Genomic DNA, 19,436 nt, shown 5'->3' with positions numbered 1-19,436 from the left:
TTAGGTCATGAGCTTGGATATGCTCATTCACTTCTCCCATCTAGCTAGGGAGGACAGAAAAGAATGCAACCATGTGCATGCATATAGAACTGCATAGATGTATGTAGTCATTCCATAGTATGCACATGGGATAGAAACTTCAAGTCCATCCTATTTACAAAGAACCTACGAAATACTCCTGTACAGTTGAGATGACTTTGAATATCTCATGGGAAATGCTGCTAATACCTATTGCTTTTAAAAAATGAAAATAAAACCTCTTGACATGTTCAATACAGATTCGCTTTACAAATATTTTTATTGGGCCCGACACAGTAGCCTAGTAGCTAAAATCCTCCCTTTGCATGAGCCACGCTTGTATCCCGGCTGCTCCACTTCCCATCTAGCTCCCTGCCTGTGGCCTGGAAAAGCAATGGAGAATGGCCCATGGCTTTGGGTGCATGCACCTGCGTGGGAGACCCAGAGGAAACTCCTGGCTCCTGGCTTTGGATCAGTTCAGCTCCGGCTGTTGCAGCCAGTTAGGGAGTGAACCAGTGGATGAAAGATCTTCTTCTCTGTCTCTGCTTCTCTCCATAAATCTGACTTTCTAACAAAAATAAATAAATCTCTACAAGAAGAAAAACAAATCAAACCTGTAAACCAAAAATATTTTTATATTTATTTATATTTGTTAGAAAGCTGAACTGATCTGAAGGGACTAGTTCCAGTTCACGATAATGAATAGAAATGACTGTATCAAAGTCATGTCCAAAATACAGGAAAAGGGTGTGAGTTCCCCATGCACTCTCTTCCCCCAAGGACAACAATGGCAGCTTGCTTGTTCTCAAGCCACGAGATGTCGGCATCTGAATTTACTGTGGAGGCTGGGGAAAGGCATTTGGCACAGGGGTTACGATGCTGCCTCAAGGGCCTGGCCTGATGGCTCAATTGGCTAATCTGTCCCCTTCAAGTGCCAGGATCCCATATGGGCTCCGGTTCATGTCCCAGATGCTCCTCTTCCCATCCAGCTCTCTGCTTGTGTCCTGGGAAAACAGCAGAAGATGGCCCAAAACCTTGGGTCCCTGTACTTGCAAGGCAGACTTGGAAGAAGCTCCTGGCCCCTAGCTTTGGAACCATTTAACTTGGACCATTACGTTGAACCAGCAGATGGAAAATCTTTCTCTCCTTCTCCCCAAAAACGATGTCACAGAAACACACATAATAGTATTCACCAAATACCTGAACACCTCATGGTCCATCTCAGTCAACACATTAAGCACCACAGGGTTTGGTTTTTAGGGAAACCCAAACCAAAACACCAAGCATAGGTCAGGTTGGAGAACAAATCTCCATCTGTAATGTGTGGACACTGCAGAAGAATATTTTATGCAAATTACTCACCTTGGAAACATACATTTCCTACTCTGACTTGTCCACAGTCCCTACTGAGGAACCCTAGTCCTGGGGAAAAACAGATGCGGTGTGGCAGTCCGTGACTGTAGACAGAGCAGTGCTCCTGGGTAGAAAAAACAGCTGTACTATGCGCACATGTGGAAGGTTCAGCAGCCCCATACCGGAATCCTGAGATGTGTTTTTGTCTCTCTGGCCCAGGCACTTGGTTCCACCATCAGTGCCTGATCCTGCCCTCCTTTTCCTATTGTCTGCGTGCCGCAACAGGTGTCACTGTCCCGGGTGCTGACTGCATGTGTTGTCGCTGTCCGTGGTGCTAGCCTTCTCTTTCACTTCTCATGAAGCTACAGTTAGAGGATTTTGAAACACAGATAAGATCAAGGTGAAATTTTGTTTCCTTCCGAAGCATGTGAATAGGACTTGGTGTCCTGCGCTGTGTAACAGCATTCACACTGAAGAATGAACACTAGCGCAGTTGGTGGAGCACAGTACAGCCAAGGGTGCAGCCTGCAGGGGTACTAGCCACAGCCAGGGAACAGTTAACGTTGTCCATACCTGGCTTGACCTGTCCTGCTTCTGATTCCCATAGCTGGCATATCATCAAGTCCTGTGAGTTCCAGCTTCTGCGTCCCTTGAGTCAGCTACTCCTCTCATCTCAACCATATCAAGCCCAGGATGGAACCACCAGCTCCACCCTAATTCTCATCACTGCCATTTCTTGCAAAGGCCATGTCTTGCAGATTTTTTTTTTTCAAAAAAGCTTCTATAACTAGGTCAAAATAGATGTGCCTCGAGTAGGTGACTTACCAGAAGATCTGTTCCAATTTGCATGGCAATCTGCACTATGAGCCAGTACCACTGTTAAATGGCACAATCTCTTAACACACTCCCAACGAGTGTGTTTGTATGTAAACTATTCCTCAAGTAAAAAAAAAAAAAAAAAGAAAGAAAGAAAGAAAGAAAGGAGGAAAGAAAGAAAGAAAAGAAAAGGTTGAGCAAAAGACATGTACAATAATAAAAGTAATGAAAGCTTCTAGAGCACTTATCACGTAAATGCGCCTAGGGTGCAGGTACCCGCAGGCCTTCGGAATACACCTGCTGTGGAGGTCTCCAGCCGCGGAAGAAGGAACAGACTCAGAGCCAGCTGGCCCACATTCACTCCAGATGGTCCGAGATACTCGGAAAAGCTTTCTGAGACTACATATCCATCGAGCTGGCACGGCCCAGACTGAACCCACGCTCAGTTTCCAGTTCCTGCCGCTGATATGCCGGGGTCCCCGAGAGGGCGGAAGATGGGGGAGAGAAGGGACCGGGCTCCACAGGTGCAGGCTGCGTCTGCGCGCAGGCTGGGAAGGGGGGCTTCCGGGGCTGCAGGGTCGCCCAGGCGGGTGTGATGCAATCACGCCAGACCCTGCGTCCAAGGGCGTCTCCAGGGACACCGGGACTGCGGTAGAGCTTGTGCCGCTCGCCGCCCACTCCACCCCCGCCGCCAACCGCTGCCACCAGCCTTCCTCTCGCGTCAAGACGACCACCGAAACCAGGGGAGACCTCGTGACAGCCTCCCTGAGCTATTTGTAGCCCCCCCTACACCTGCCCCAACCACCTGTGCGCCCAAGGCACGCGATGAAGTCGGCAGCGAGCTCGCGCGGGGGTGGCCGCGGAGGCTGGAGCGGAGGCTGGGGCGCAGGGCGCGGCGGCGGGAGCAAGGGCGGCGGCGGCGGTGGCGGTGGAGGAGGCGGAGGCGGAGGCGGCAGCAGTGGCTCCGGGGGCAAGGGAGGCTTCGGTACGCGAACACGCGGCTTTGGCGGCGGCGGAGGCCGGGGCCGGGGCCGCGGTGGCGGGGACTGCAGGGACCGAAGTGGCGGTGGCGGTGGCGGTGGCGGCGGGCAGCGTCGCACTGCGGCCAAGAACAAGAGCCGCCGCAAGAAGGGCGCGCACACCGTGTCGGTGGAGCCGCACCGGCACGAGGGCGTGTTCATCTACCGCGGGGCGGAGGACGCGCTGGTCACGCTCAACATGGTGCCCGGGCTCTCGGTGTACGGAGAGAGGCGCGTCACGGTGACCGAGGGCGGCGTGAAGCAGGAGTACCGCACCTGGAATCCCTTCCGCTCCAAGCTGGCCGCTGCCATCCTGGGCGGCGTGGATCAGATCCACATCAAGCCCAAGTCCAAAGTGCTGTACCTGGGCGCCGCCTCGGGGACCACGGTGTCCCACGTCTCTGACATCATCGGCCCGGACGGCCTGGTCTACGCCGTCGAGTTTTCCCACCGCGCCGGCCGCGATCTTGTCAACGTGGCCAAGAAGCGCACCAACATCATCCCGGTCCTCGAGGACGCCAGGCACCCGCTCAAGTACCGCATGCTCATCGGGATGGTGGATGTGATCTTCGCCGACGTGGCGCAGCCCGACCAGTCGCGCATCGTGGCCCTCAACGCGCACACCTTCCTGCGCAACGGGGGCCACTTCCTCATTTCCATCAAGGCCAACTGCATCGACTCCACCGCGTCCGCCGAGGCTGTGTTCGCATCCGAGGTGAGAAAGTTACAGCAGGAGAACCTGAAGCCGCAAGAACAGCTGACATTGGAGCCGTACGAGCGGGATCACGCGGTGGTCATCGGGGTCTACCGGCCCCTTCCCAAGAGCAGCAGCAAGTAGCATCCGCAGCAGGGCTTGCCGGCTGCTATCTCCCCCCCAGGACTGTGGCTCTTCAACTTTCTGCTGTGTATGTGTCTCCGTTGTGTGTCTTGTTTTGTTGTCGTTTTCTATTAAATGGCATCAACAAACTATGCCCGGGTGTATCAGTGAGGCCTGGCCGTATGTGGCTGCAGTGATGAGCAGCCTGAAGGAGAAGAGCCCAGTCAGGGCTTTGCCAGTCCTGCCCTCTGGACTCTGCTAGACCTGTCCTCACAACTTTCTCCCGGAGAGCAGGGCCAGGAAGTAGCTTTTACAGTTCCCGTTAGAGCTCACGGAGGGGGCTCTGCCAACACTGCCTGGGAGGACTAGGCTCACACACGGAGACTAACCAAAGGCAGGCTTTACCACAGCTGAGCCCCTTTGCACTTACTCACGTACCAATGCACAGATGGCCCCCTGCCATGTCTCCATCTCACGTGAGGCAGCACGGTTTCTGCAGGTACACCAAATGCCCCAGTGTATACAGCCGTAGCCTTCGACCTGACCATTTCGCCTTCTCACACAGCAGGTGTGTTCCAACTCCCCACCTCACTGGCCTGCCCCTTCCTCTGGTTTCACACTAGCGACACAGGCTGAGGAGGCTGAGGTGGTCCGGCTCAGGAGCAGGCCTCGTACAGGGCCTAACATACCCGCAGTGGCGTTGCCATGTGTCTGCATATGCTAGGAAAAAGGCTTCCCAGGTGTCTGCTTCTGGAAGGCATTTCCCGCACAGCCTCAAAGCGGACTCGGCGCCTTGGGCTCCAGCTCTTGAACCCAACACAAAGACAGTGGGAGAGTGAGAATCTCTGAAGTGCCAAGAATGTTCCAAAGCCTGACAGACCTCCTAAAGCATATCTTTGAAAAGCTTTTCATTTAACCCAATAATCCATAATGCCACATGCCAAGATTACTGACAGTTTATTTAGTACATGGATGAAGACCCACTCCCTCACCATTTGGGAGATGGGTTTGCCTTCCTAAAAACATGAGGTTTGGCCACGATCCCGGTTAGTTTGCTCTTCTGGGGGTGTTATTCATGGCGGGTGGGCGCTGGCATATCAGACTTGTGAACGGGCTGCTATCCCTCATTATGCAAACTCATCCCCCGTATGATTCAGGGAGGGCTAGATGGTCCATATTTTGGCAAGACTGATACAGAAATAAGAGAATGCTTGTGTTACATCTGTAAACACTCAAACTAGGCATTTTTAAAAAGATTTATTTTTTATTTTTATTGCAAAGTCAGCTATACAGAGAGGAAGAGAGACAGAGAAGAAGATCTTCCGTCCGATGATTCACTCCCCAAGTGGCCGCAATGACTGGAGCTGAGCTGATCCAAAGCCAAAAGCCAGGAGCCTCTTCCATGTCTCCCAGGAGGGTGCAGGGTCCCAAGGCTTTGGGCTGTCCTCGATTGCTTTTCCAGGGCACAAGCAGGGAGTTGGACGGGAAGTGGGGCCACTAGGATTAGAACTGGCAATCATATGAGATCCTGGCACGTGCAAGCCAAGGACTTGAGCTGCTAGGCTACTGTGCTGGGCCCACTAAGCATTTTTAAGAGATTTTCTTCACCAAACATTTCCCCACCCTTTAAGAAGTTTTTTTAGCAAAACATTTCAAGATTACTAATTTGAGAGACAACGTTCACAGGTTCACTCCCCAAATGCCCAAAATGGCCAGGACTCAGCCAAGAAACCCAATGACTTTTGCCATCGCCATGCTTCCCAAGGGTCTGCATTAGCAGGAAACTGGAATTGGGAGCTAGAGCCACCCAACAGGTGTACCCAGGCACTGGAGTGTGGGATGAGGGCATCTTCATCCCAGGCCACATGTCCATACCCAATGGACACTACCCCATCCCCATCCAATCCACTATGGAAATCATCATGGAAGCCCTGCACAGCAAGGGTCATCATGCCCATGTAACTCCAGAGCGGGCAGGGTGACTTCCGATCTTTTTTTAAGATTTATTTTTATTGGAAAGTCAGACAGAGCAGAGGAGAGACAGAGAATGATCTTCCGTCATAGAGAGAATGATGATTCACTCCCCAAGCGGCCACATTGGCCAGAGCTGAACTAATCTGAAACCGGAAGCCAAGAGCGTTTCCATGTCTCCCACGCAGGTGCAGGATCCCAAGGCTTTGGGTTGTCCTCAACTGCTTTCCCAGGCCACAAGCAGGGAGCTCCATGGGAAGTGGGGCCACTGGGATTAGAACTCATGCCCATATGAGATCCTACCGTGTGCAAGGCGAAGACTTTAGCCACTAGGCCACCACGCCAGGCCCATGACTTCAGATCTGACAGCCAGGTTCACAGCTGGAAACCGAAGCTGTATCTTCCTCACTCCAAAGTCTGCATTCTTATCCCTGAAAAGCCCTCTCTCCAATTCCTGGCCAGTTCATGAGTGCCTGAGGGTGGACGCTCAGGGAACAGGCACCTTCTCCTCACCAGGCGAGGTTTCCAGGAGCTGCGGCCCCAGGAGAGAAGGCACCATTAATGCAGAAATGGCATGAAGACAACCTCATAAAAAAACCTTCATGAAGCTGCAAATGACATCCTGGGCCAGTGCAGCAGTGTGGTAAGAGCCAAGATAAATATAGTTCTGTGTGAGGAGAAATGGAACTATCTTGCAATGGGAGTAGGGAAAAGGATGGCACTTGTAGCTCGTGGGGACAGTGAGTCCCAGGGAATCCTTGAGGCAGCAGGGCACAGGCACGAGAGCCCAAAATGCTCTAGTGACCATGTGCCTGGGCTCCCAGCACACTTTCCACTAGGATATCCAGGTACTAATGTCTGCTCCAACTGTCATAAGAATACAGCAGACCGGGCCCACAACAGACAGGGGTTTTCTCACAATTCCAGAAGCCAGAAGTTGAAGATCAAGGTGTTGCTATTCTCTTCCTGGCCCTGGCCTCTATTTGGCCACCTTTCTCTTTCTCTCTCTGTCTCACACACACAGAAGGGTAGGAAGACAGCCTGAGTGAGCACTCTGGTGGCCTTCTCTGTCCCCACTGCCACACCAGGGTCGACCCTCATGACCTCTTTTACCCTTATGTCTGTAAGGCTCCGTCTCAGTATAATCACACCGGGGTCTATAGCTTCTTCCACTTAGATTTTGCAGGGAATGCAATTCAGTTAGTTCCCTTAACATCAGCACTGAATGAAAACTTACAACACACACACATGTCCCTGTGTTGTGAGAATTGGCCAAAAGTGGCGTGTAATGTCAAGGCTCTGTTTTGCCTCCTTCCTCATTTCCTCTTATTGTCAATGGAAGATGGTAAGTATCTGAAAACCAAGAGTTCACAGGTATGTTAGGGGTCACTTGGGAGTGAGGGAGATTTTAGCAGGGTTTGCAAGGACAGTATTCCAAGCTCAATGCTGGGTAGAGCTTGTTGTAATGCAAAGGTACTTCAGAGGAGTAATGGGAAAGTGGAACTGGAAGATAAGCTTGTTCGGGCAGAGAACATTTTCTGAAACCCATGCATACTTTTCCATGGGCTTTTTGAAGGCCCCTTCTATTCAAAGAATCCTTGGCAATGCTGTGCTCGTGAGAGTGCCCAGTCACAGTGACCACCATTCGCTTGCGCAGCGGGGCCAGAGACTGATGCTGTAAAAGACCAGGCAGGGTGGGTGCCCCACACTCAACAGAGGCAACAGCAGCCAGCCTGCAGGATGAACACGCAGCTCCATCACCCCATGACTCTCAGTCTCCCCCATGGCCAGAAGACTTGTGGGATGGATGGGAGAAAAACAGGGCAGAAGACCTGACACAGTGAATCATTTTTACACTGGAAGAAGCCAAATTTCGTTAAACTGGCACTTTCCTCTCCCAATCCTGCTATTAAGATGTTATTGAGTACATGCAAGCAATACTGAGTACATCTGGATCCTCTGGATGTGGCTACACTAATATTTCTCAAGCACTTATTATGTCCCAAGCTTGAGGCAAGCATTTATTTGACAATAAGAAGTACTGTTTTTGATCCTGGGAACTGCACGAACCAGAAGTGGGAGAAATGTTGTACAGACAACTGTGCAACAATAGCACAGGATAACAGGAGTTAGAGTGCTGAGCCAGGAGCTGGGGTTACGGAGACCATGGTGGAAGTCTAACATAAGAGCCCAGACCTGAAACTCGCCAGAGGGATTGGCACAAGTGACTGCAAAGAACTGTGTACCAACCACAAAGAAATAAAATCTAATTGTAGACCCGTGGGAGACACAGCTCAGAAACCTGTCCTAAGGAGAATCTGCTAACCAGAAGTACAATGATCAAGAGCAAAAAACAGACAGAGGCACAATGATTTTTACTGAAGACTCCCCAGCAAAGGAGCAAAACCCTTTGCCAACCTCAGAGTTAACTGAGAAAGACATCGAGAAAATGGGGGATACAGAATTCAAACACTTGTTATAAAGCTTCTTATCAACAACGAGAAGCACATGCAGGAATTTAAGGAATATGTCACACGGGAAATAGCAACACTGAAACAAAATCAAACCCAACTATTGGAAATGAAGGACGCATTAGAGCAAATTAAAAATTCAATATTAGAATGAAGTAGTCAAAAGAAAGAATCTCACGATCGTTTGATAATTCTTGTCACAATGGGGAAACAATCAAAAAGCTGGAAGCAGAGCTGTGTCATGCTAAACAAGGTATTCAAGAATTAACAGACACTATTAAAAAGCCAAATATAAGACTTATAAGAGTTCCAGAAGGTGCAGAAAGAGAAACTGGGATCAAAGGTGTATTCAATGAAATAATAAGGGAAATGTTCCCTAATCTGGAAAAAGAATTGGGAAACAGAATACACCAGGGGCACAGAACTCCCAACAGGATTGACCAAAAGCGATCTTCACCATGACACAACCTCTTCAGCTGAACGCAAGAAAAAGATCCTTAAATGTGCACGTGAAAAAAAAAATCAATTGACATTAGAGGAATGGCAATCAAACTCACAGTTGATCTCTCACAGTTGAACTCTACAGGGCAGAAGAGAATGGAGTGACACATTCCAGATTCTAAAAGCAAAAAATTGTTGGTCCAGGATAAGGTACCCAGCAAAGCTTTCTTTTGTCTTTGAAAGTGAAATAAAATTCTTCCACAGTAAAGGAAAAAGAATGTCTCTTCACCTTGATAGATTCTGGGGTCACAACCACCTGTGACTTTGGCTCCTGGACTGTCCTTTTCCAGCTCTGGTTCTCTTCTACACCCGGTAGGGCCTCACACCTGTCTAAAAACATCCAGCACTACAATCCATGACCTATTCCTATGCCTTTCAATAGTTCACATTTAAGTCAACTTTGGGGACCAGAGTTGCAAACTGGAAGCATGGTCTCCTTTTTCCAGAGCCAGCACACAGAACGGGAATGATGCCTGGGGAACATGTGCAGGCTGTTCAGGAAGGGCTCACGGTCCCGGATGCCAGCCAGGCATGCAGGCTCCTAGGGGGCATGGCACTTGGCCCCAACAGCTTCCTTGCCTCACGGGTCAAGGAGCATATGTGCAAGTCCAGAGCGGAGACCCCAAATGCTCATGGCCTGAGTGTCCCCCAGGTATCTCAACCCATCCACACGTCAGCATCCCTCCATTACACAGAGGAGTCTATCCTTTCAAGGAGTCCCCTAGGCATTTTGGGTTGCAGGAAACTCTTGATTCATGTTCTCCCGCAAACACAATTTACCGTCCATGGATCACGTGCCAGATGCTCCCCTGCATCGTCTCAGTCCTTACAGGCAGGCAAATGTTCTCTCATCTCAGATGGGGAAATGGGGGTATAAGAGAACGACAGGAATCAATCAACATGGTATAGCTGGAAGTGGGAGAGGTGGCTCTCCTAGAACAGAATAACGGTCCTTCTCCCAATCAGGGAAAGTAGTCCTGGACATTTAGGGGAGGGTCTGCCATCAGTGTTTTCATAATGCACCCTAAGTGATTGTAACACCACACCAGGGCTTAGAGTCATTGTATAAATTCTTGTATGTCTTTCATTGGGAAAGGCGGGTTTTGGATAGTATTTTCTGTTCACTGGAGGGTAACAGCCGAACATTTCTGTAATGTCTGCTGGGACTTGAGGTCCCTGGGACAGCAGAGATGCTGCTTGGCATACCCAAGAGGAAAATGGTCGGGGTGATTCCTGAAAGCAAACTGCCTGATCCTCCACACCCACAGGCCGAGTCCCGCCTGACGACTATGTTTGCAAAGAGGGAGCTGAGCAGACAGTGTTGAGTGGCTGGTAGAACTACAAGCCCAAAGTGAGAGTTAAGTCTTCAATCACTTGGAAGAAAGAGGCTAATGTCAGAGAAAGCACTTAGTGGACCATCATGAAGATCTCTCAGTGTTGAAGGAGACAACGGGGCCAGCATTGTGGCTAAGTGGGTTTAGCTACCACTTAGGATGCCAGCATCTCCCATCTCAGCACCAGGTCACGCCTAGTTTCTCCACTTCCAAAGTCTGCTTACAACCTCTGTACTAAGCTCCCTGCTAGTCGTAGGAGATCCAGAATGATTCCCAGGCTCCTGGCCTAGGCCTGGCCCAGCACCAGCTATTGCAGCCACTGGGAAGTGAACACGCAGGTTAGAGATCTCTCTCTAGTCACTCTCTGAAATAAACAAATCTCTTTAAATAGTGGAAACTGCAACAATACTGCCATAGTTGGCTATTGTTGTGTCAATTATGTTTCCGTAATGTTAGGATTTTCGTAATGTTAGGCGTTAGGATTTTTTTAAAAATTTTTTATTGAAAAACAGATTTACAGAGAGGAGACAGAAAGATCTTCCATCCATTGGTTCACTCCCCAAGTAGCCACAATAGCCAAAGCTGAGCTAATCCTAAGCAAGGAACTTCTTCCAGGTCTCCCACAGGGTTGCAGGGTCCCAAGGCTTTGCGCTGTCCTCTACTGCTTTCCCAGGTTATAAACACAGAGTAGAATGGGAAGTGGAGCAGCTGGGACATGAACCAAGGCCCATATGAAACCAGGAACGTGCAAGGTGAGGACTTTAAGCACAATAACTTTACATTATCGTGCTGGACCCTGGTCTTGGTTGCTAAGTTTATTCAGCCTTCGTGCCCTGCACAGCATTGATTTCTATAAATTCTCATGGAGTGTCTGTGATGAACGTGTCCTCTCACTGCTGCATCTAGAATCCAATGTGTGTGCATCAGGGGTAACTTCAAATGTTGTCAAATCTTTAATTTTGGAAATTTTTTTTTATTTTATTGGAAAGTCAGATTTAGAGGGAGAAGAAAAATTTTCCATCCACTGTTGCACTCCCCCACTGGTTGTAATGGCCGCAGCTGAGCCATTCCAAAGCCATGAGCCAGCAGCAACTCCTGGGTCTCCCCCATGGGTGCAGGGTTCCAAGGCTTTGGGCTGTCCTATGCTATTCCGCCAGGCATAAGTAGAGAGCCAGGACTGGACTGAACCATTGCCCATATAAGATGCTGGTGCTATAAGCATAAGCCTAGGCAACTACACCATGGTGCCAGTCCCAACTGGGTTTTTCCTTCCCTGAAAAATTTCAGTCAATAGCCTGTGAAAATTCTGGTCAACTCCTGGAACCTGTGTTCCCAAAGCTTGATGTTCAAAGTAGCTTTAGGGCTCCTCTAGTCTGATGATTGCTCTTAGACTAAGAGTCCTTTAAGTTCAAGGCTGCATTCCTTTCTTTAAAAGATCGGGAAAGCTTCAGACTTAAGTAGCATTTTGTAAGTGGGCTAAAGGAGTTAACAATGTCGAGTTTTAGTTACTTACCACAACTGGCCAAATCATGCATTTTTATAATCAGTGCCAGAAAAGGGAACTGGGTATGTGTGAACTGTTATTGTGCCCTTTAAAAAAGCTCCACTGGGGTGTAAACGAGTGTGACACACTACATATATTTAGAATCTCTGCTTCTTTGTAACCTGAGTGTCCCCCCAATCCCTGCACCCATTCAGCTGGGAGCAAGGATGGCCCTTTGAATAAATGATGCAGGAGTAACTACACATTGCAATGCAAAATGAGCATGAGACCATTACCTGCTGCCAAGCACGAAGACTAGCTGGATCATGGGTGTAATGACAGAAACTACCAAAGGCCTAGGAAAAAAAACAGGAGGAAATACTCATGACATTCAGTAGGCAAACAGCTCTTAGAACACAGAAAGTATGACAAACAAACACAAAATACTTTAAGAAAAAAAAAATCCCCCTACACCACACATTTACCTTTTTTATACACTTGACCCCTTTTATGGGTATCACTTAACATGGCAAAACTGTACTTCACTTTCTCAAAATTGGGGAAATACAACGGGTTCTTGGCTCCAAAACTGCCAAACCCGGTATTTTGTTTAAAGCTTTGGCTAAGCAAAGGCTTTAAATCAAAGGAAGGCCACTTACCTAGATGTCCAGCCCCGTGCATGTTTGGGATGCATTGCTAAACCCCTCAACCATTTCTCTAAGAAGTCAGGAATGACAATAGGGTCCAGTGTAGCAGCCTAGTGGCTAAACCCTTGCCTTGCACACACTAGGATTCTATATGGGCACCGGTTCATGTCCCTGCTCCCATCCAGCTCCCTGCTTATAGTCTGGGAAAGCAGTGGAGGACAGCCCAAAGCCTTGGGACCCTGCAGCCATGTGGGAGACCTGCAAGAAGCTCCTGGCTTCAGATCACCTCCGCTTTGGCTGTTGCAGCCATTTGAGGGAATGAACCAGCGAACAGATCTCTCTGTCTCTCCTTTCTGTACATCTGATTTTTCAATAAAAATAAACAAATCTTAAAAAAAAAAGTCAAGACAATAAGCAACTTGAAAACAGTGGTCAAATTTCCAACTTAACTCCATGCAGATTAAAGTTCAAAGATTTTAAAGGTTAAAAAAAAAAGATAGATAGATTTGAAAAAGGAGGAAGCGGAGGAGAGGGGAGGGAGGGAGAGAAATCTTCTGTCGGTTCATTCCTCAAATGGTCCCAACACGTGGAGCCAGGAATTTCATTTGGGTCTCTCACATGACTGGAAAGGGCCCAATACTTGGGCCATCTTCCACTGCTTCTTCAGGTACAATAGCCAGGAGATGGACTACAGGTAGAGCAGCCAAGATCTGAGTAGGCACTCAAATGGAATTGCCAGCTCTCTAGGCAGCAGTTTAGCCTACGGTGTCACAGTGCCAACCCCAATGCATTTTTTAGGTATTGTATCTTAAGACTTGTGGTTTAGAGAAAATGTGTATGTTAACAGCCAATTGTAACCCCAAATATTCTAGTATAGTGCACCTAAGACCTTTATAAATGCCACTCTGGAGTCAGGCATTTGAACCAACAGCCCAACCGCCACTCTGTGGCAACAGCATCCTGTATGGTCACTGGTTCATGTCCCAGCTGCCCCACTTCCAATCCAGCTCTCTGCTTAGTCTGGCAGAGTGGCAGAGGATGCATAAGTTCTTGGGATCCTGCACCTACATCATGGGAAGACGTGAAAGAAACTCCTAGCTCCCATCATTGGATCAGTTCAGCTTCGCCACTCTGCCCACTGGAGAGATGAACAGCAGACGAAAGACCCCTCTCTGCCTCTTTTCTGTCAATCTGCTTTTCAAATAAAAATAAATAAATCTTAAAAAATAAATGGCCCTGGGCCCGGTGCCGTGGCCTAGCGGCTAAAGTCCTCGCCTTAAATGCACTGGGATTCCATATGGTTGCTTCCGCAGCACATATACTAATCCCGGTAGCTCCAGTTCCCATCCAGCTCCCTGCTTGTGGCCTGGGGAAGCAGTTGAGGATGGCCCAAAGCATGGGGACCCTGCACCAGCGTGGGAGACACGGAAGAAGCTCCTGGCTCCTGGCTTCGCCTTGGCACAACACTGGGCGTTGCAGTCACCTGGGGAGTCAATCATCGGACGGAAGATATTCCTCTCTGTATATCTGACTTTGCAATAAAAATAAATAAATCTTTAAATAAATAAATAAATGGACCTGACATGGGAAACATGCTGGCATTTTCCTACATGAAGATGCTGGACACTCTTTTCCACTATCTTAGTGTCACACTGATACCTTTGTCATATCTTCACCAACTGAAGGGGTTGAAGGTTCACTAATTTTTTTCTCCTTGTGGTGGACTGCATTCAAGGGGATGCATAATGGAAGAGTAGTGAAGTTATGTGGGAACAGGGAGAAGTATGTCCTCATGCATGCAATACTATGATGGACTCAAACGAATATGCTGATAATCTACATTGTTAGAAGACACTTCAATTGTCGTCTATGGCCATACCACCCTGAACGCGCCCGATCTCGGAAGCTAAGACACTTCAGTGGTGGTATGATGGACTGTGAATATTCACGGAAAATATCCATTGTAACTGGGGTGGGGGAAAATAGTAGAGAGAGGAAAGGGAGACCACAGTGTCCATTAAACAGTGTCATAAAACAATTTTAAAAAAAAGGGGGGGCCTGGATCTGACACAGTACCCCCGTGGCAAAGTCCTCACCTTACATGCACCAGGATTCCATATGGATACCGGTTTGTATCCTGGCTGCTCCACTTCCCTTCCAGCTCCCTGCTGTGGCCTGGGAAAGCAGTCGAGGACAGCCCAAAGCCTTGGGACACTGCTCCCACGTGGGAGACCTGGAAGAAGCGCATGGCTCCAGATCACTCAAGCTCTGGCTGTTGCGGCCACTTGAGAATGAACCAGCAGATGGAAGATCTGTCTCTCCTCTCTGTAAATCTGCCTTACCAATAAAAATAAATAACTCTTTTAAAACAAATAAAATAAAAACCTAAACAGTCCTACATGATGGTTCAACTGGTCAATCCCTCCCCTCTGCTTCCAAGCACCGGCATCCCACACGGGCACAGTCTGTGTCCTAGTGGTTCTACTTCCCATCCAGCTTCCAGCTCCCAGCTCCCAGCTCCCAGCTCCCTGCTTATGGCATGGGGAAACAGTACAGTATAGACAAATGTCTTGGGACCCTGCACCTGCAATGAAGACCTGGAGGAGGCTCCCGAGTCCTGGCCAGTCCAGTTCCAGCTACTGCAGCCATTTGGGGAGTGAACCAACTGATGGAAAATCCTTCTCGCTGTAAAACATGCCTATCCGATGGATCTAACACAAATTTTTAAACAAATAAAAAACTACAACTCTCTAAGACATTTCTGCTAGAGGGTATTACAGTGCCATTTGAAGACAAAGGGAAACTGTATAGATCTTAATGCAAGTCTTAAATTTCATGAATATTTGAAGCTCTGGGAAACTAAACTTTCTCAGTTTTAATCACAACCTTACATTTTATCAGAGAGAAAATGTAATTCGTAAATAATAATACACACACAGTAAACAACCTAGAGAATTTATTTTGAAAGTAGGAAGTAAAAAGCATGATTCTAACATTTATATCTAGATAGGAACAAACTTAGAAAAAGTTAAACTACAGAAAAGGCAGAGATACTGAAGTTGGCTTAATGGCTATGCAATCCAACAAGCAAACCCAAGTTTCCTTCATGCAAATAAGCATTAAGAGGATGGGAATGTTTATAGAATAGACTACAACAAATATTTTAATTTACATATAATTACACATAAATGAAAAAATAAATTAGGCAATTTACAAGAAATGTTTTACAGGTTACAATGATAACTTAGCTTATTATGAATAAATTTGAAGCACATCATACATTTTTACAGACTGTTAGCAGAATGACACAACAAAGCTTACGCTGAACAAGAATAACATAACAGACAGAATAAGGCAACTTAAGCTGAAATGGCATGTATTAGTAAAATTAACACTCCAATTAAAGGATTCTCTAATTGGGAATTAAAGTATCTTCCAGGTATGATTTGGTCAAAGACTGGGCAGAATTAGGACAAGTACACCACTCAACTTTAGTTAGAAAATCAGTTTTGCTGTTCTTCCATTAAAAAATAAAAGCACATAATGTAGAAAAAAATGGTCAAACCATCTCATTATCACTCACATTCTCAAAAGCCACTACGTATACTTGGGGCAATAGACTACACTATTCATATAGGCTCTATCAGGTTATGTTTCATTTTTAAACACTGTAAACTCAAAGCGGTCACTCAAAAAAAAAAAAAAAGTGGCCAATTTCAAAATGGCTTTAATACCTGTGACCGAAACGCAAGAGATGCGACCTAAAGCCAAATAATTCCAAATGTACATGATTTAAGTGCATCTCACAAATTACATCAAACTGAAATGTTTTTCTTGAAAACTTTAGAACTATAAACACTGTAACATATGGATGTTTAAAAATAGCAAGACCCAAAATGTAATATGGTACAACTGAATTAGCTGTGTATTTATATAACTCAAAATCTTGATCTTTACTCCTAATAGCTTAAAAACCACATTCCTTGTTTGTCTTTTAAAACATTAAAGACTGAAAATTTAAAGAAGCCATTTGGCTATAGAAGAAGCTACAGCATAAATAAAAATATTTAGATATTAAGAAAAACAAAACAAAGCAAAACAAAACACATTCTTACTCAGACTCACCCTCGGTGCTAACTGTGGTACCTGAAGCGTCAGCATCAATTCACAGCTACACAGACCCAGTAAGGTAGGAATGTGGACACGGTCATCATTATTCTGGGGCAACCCTTAGAAGGAAATATCTCACTTCTTACCTATGTGCAGTTGACTATAATTTACGGTATCTCAACTTATTTGCAGGTGATTAAACTTTTTATAATTTTTGCTATGAACTGTTGGATGCAAGCAAAAATCCACTTCAGGAGGGTCTGTCCCGCAGTTATCTCCACACACAATGATTACAAATAGGAAACAGCGCCAGGAAAAGGGTCACTTAAAAAAAAAAAATTCCAGGAATATCTAAGACTCCAGCATCTATAAATTTAGTGGGATGTCTTCCTTTTGTACAATGAAGAAGCTATAATAATGCCCACTTAATTTTGAACTGTAAAAATGCTATATTGTTTAACAGATTATAATGCGTACACACACACACATTTTTAAAAAACTTCACATTATTTTAAGGTAAATTTACTTGGTCATTACAGTTAACAGCGAGAGAATCAATACCATTCTATTGATTTGGCAAAAATACAAAACCTATTAATGTATCAATAAACGCAATGATCAAGTGCAAAATTTACACAAGCACTAAAAATTAACTCCAAAATATGACAGCAACTATCTGAAAATTTTATTTCCGTCATTCTAAATATGGTCACAAATGAAACAGCCTTCTCAGGATCCTGATGATAACTAAGTCATTTTCCACTGCAATGAACTGATTCCCCAATTTACAAAGAAAATAACTCCAAGAAAGTTAGATCACTGTCTGGCACTATTTTTAATACCAAATTATGAATCTCTGCCATGAAAACAGGAGGCAGATAATGCCAACAGTGGGGATAGATTTAAGAAAATATGCGTACTTTTAAGAAGCAGGAATTTCTCAAACTTTAGATATGACAGAAAAGTAGGGATTATTCATGCTCTACATCATCATTTTTACGGAGTCATTAATAATAAATATGTTAAGGGAAGAAAGAAATTACTTTTGGGGTCTTCAGCAATTGTACTAGGCTTATTCAGTACAAAATATAAGACAACTTCTCTTAAATATTGAAAAGATTATGAAACACATAAAGTACAGTGTTTTCTAAGAATACCTAACACATAAACAAGGTAGACTGAATTCCCTCAGTATTAGGATTAAACATTAGAACAAACAGAGCAGGATATATCATTGATAGTTCATGGCAGCCACTTTAAATAATGTATTATTACAAAAAGGCAATATATTCCTAATTTTTGGTTTACAGATATCACAAAATAGTAAATCAAATGCAAAGCAACATACACATTTTCATTATTCTTGCTCAGTTTTAGCATGGCTTTAAAGGAGAATTCCTAAATTACATTCTTAAATGCAAGACTTCAAAAGCATATAAAGTGCTCAACCAAAAACACCCAAAACTAAACCAAATTTGCAAAAATGTAGCTTATAAAAGCAGAGTGGTTATAAGGGATATTACTAACTCTACTGCCTGGCTATGCTTTCAAACAAGGCAAGCTGTGATGGATAATTCCTTAAAGGCAGACTCCACCGGAGAAGAGAGAAAACCTTTGTACTTTGAGCTATACGACTCCGTTCATAGAAATGGTCTTTTTTAGGAAGTGGCATCTGAAATGCTGCAATCAGTTGTGGCCTCAAAACAAGACAAAAACCTCAGGGGAAATACCTTCCTTTAGCATTTGGCAAATACTCCATCTTTGTGAAGAATTTTCAGTGATCAAGTGTATCACCGGCAGATTCAGGTGTATCAAACCAAACCCGAGAGGCCGTCCCATTTCCCCCATCAGATTACAGTAGCTGAGCAACAGCCTGCCGGGCTGACTTCAACGGCAGAGCTCCTAATTCTGTCTTTGGAGATAGTCGGCCACAGAACTCATTCAGAAAAGTCTAGATTTAAAAGGCAATCTTTTTCTTGGGGGTAGGGCACGGTAGTGATAACTTGTATTATCTCCTATTCTTTACTGACACTGCTCCTCGCATTGGCAAGATACCGGAATTTTTACACATAAAATTTAAGTCCACAAACCATAAAGGCCAACAATGAATTGAATAAGCTTTTTAATTTTCTAAACCTTTCTGCTAAAGTTCACCTATAATGCTACAAATTGAATAAGTAAAACCATCAAATTTGCTTCACTGAAGGAAATACCTATTTTGCAGATTGCTGGGAATTGCCAATATACGTGTTTCAGACTTTTTTTTTGGTATCACAGAAAAATAGTAATACTACACAGGGGGACAGGATGTCAATTAGCCCTGGAACGGTCAGAAATACAGCTTGTCTGCGTAAGACAACCCAGCCCAAAAAAGCTCGCCCTTACCTATTCAAAACATAAGGTTTGCAGATTTACATCGATTTAATATTCACAAAGTTCTCACAGAACTGTGCTATCCCGTAGCACTCCGACTACCCAGGACGGCCACTGAAATTTGGAATGTGATCAGTCCCAACTGAGATATGCCAAAAGACTAAAGGTGGAAAAGGGAAACATACTTTAAACTGAAGTAAGATTATTTATGTACTGAGTTTCACTAAAATGTCTAAAATGAATTTTATCCATTTCTTGCTCCCTTTCCAAAGTGTTTAGTAAGAAATGTAAAAGCAGAAACAAACCTATTTACCAATAGCATGCTTACAGCAAATCTCTTGAAATCATAGTAACAAAACTGTCCTAGGAATTCTAGATTTCATATGCCTAAATTTAAGACCTACAGTGATAAAATGGCTGTTCAGTTAACCTGAGTTCAGCAGGTAATCTCAGCCTCAAAGGACAAAATCTATGACTTTGCTTTTTAGTGTATGTGCTGCCGAAGCGAGCACTGACAATGCTT

General features: G+C 45.7%; 2 protein-coding genes and 1 long non-coding RNA gene across 3 annotated transcripts in view; 2 read left to right on the top strand and 1 right to left on the bottom strand.

Annotated features, from left to right (window-relative positions):
* RARS1 (arginyl-tRNA synthetase 1) overlaps positions 1-19,436 on the top strand; it is a 198,451-nt gene that overhangs the window by 65,331 nt on the left and 113,684 nt on the right. The window lies entirely within an intron of this gene.
* Positions 2,733-4,173, top strand: FBLL1 (fibrillarin like 1). The gene has a single exon (XM_004587587.2). The coding sequence runs from the start codon at positions 3,013-3,015 to the stop codon at positions 4,042-4,044; it is 1,032 nt and encodes a 343-aa protein (XP_004587644.2). The 5' UTR covers positions 2,733-3,012; the 3' UTR covers positions 4,045-4,173.
* Positions 15,370-19,433, bottom strand: LOC131482695 (uncharacterized). Its single transcript, XR_009247237.1, has 2 exons — positions 18,627-19,433; positions 15,370-18,560 (listed from the first exon to the last, which is right to left on the bottom strand). It is a non-coding gene; the product is annotated as an uncharacterized LOC131482695 (long non-coding RNA).

The sequence above is a fragment of the Ochotona princeps genome, chromosome 19, assembly GCF_030435755.1.
Source record: "Ochotona princeps isolate mOchPri1 chromosome 19, mOchPri1.hap1, whole genome shotgun sequence".
NCBI lineage: Eukaryota > Metazoa > Chordata > Mammalia > Lagomorpha > Ochotonidae > Ochotona > Ochotona princeps.
This window is presented reverse-complemented; position numbering and strand designations above follow the sequence as displayed.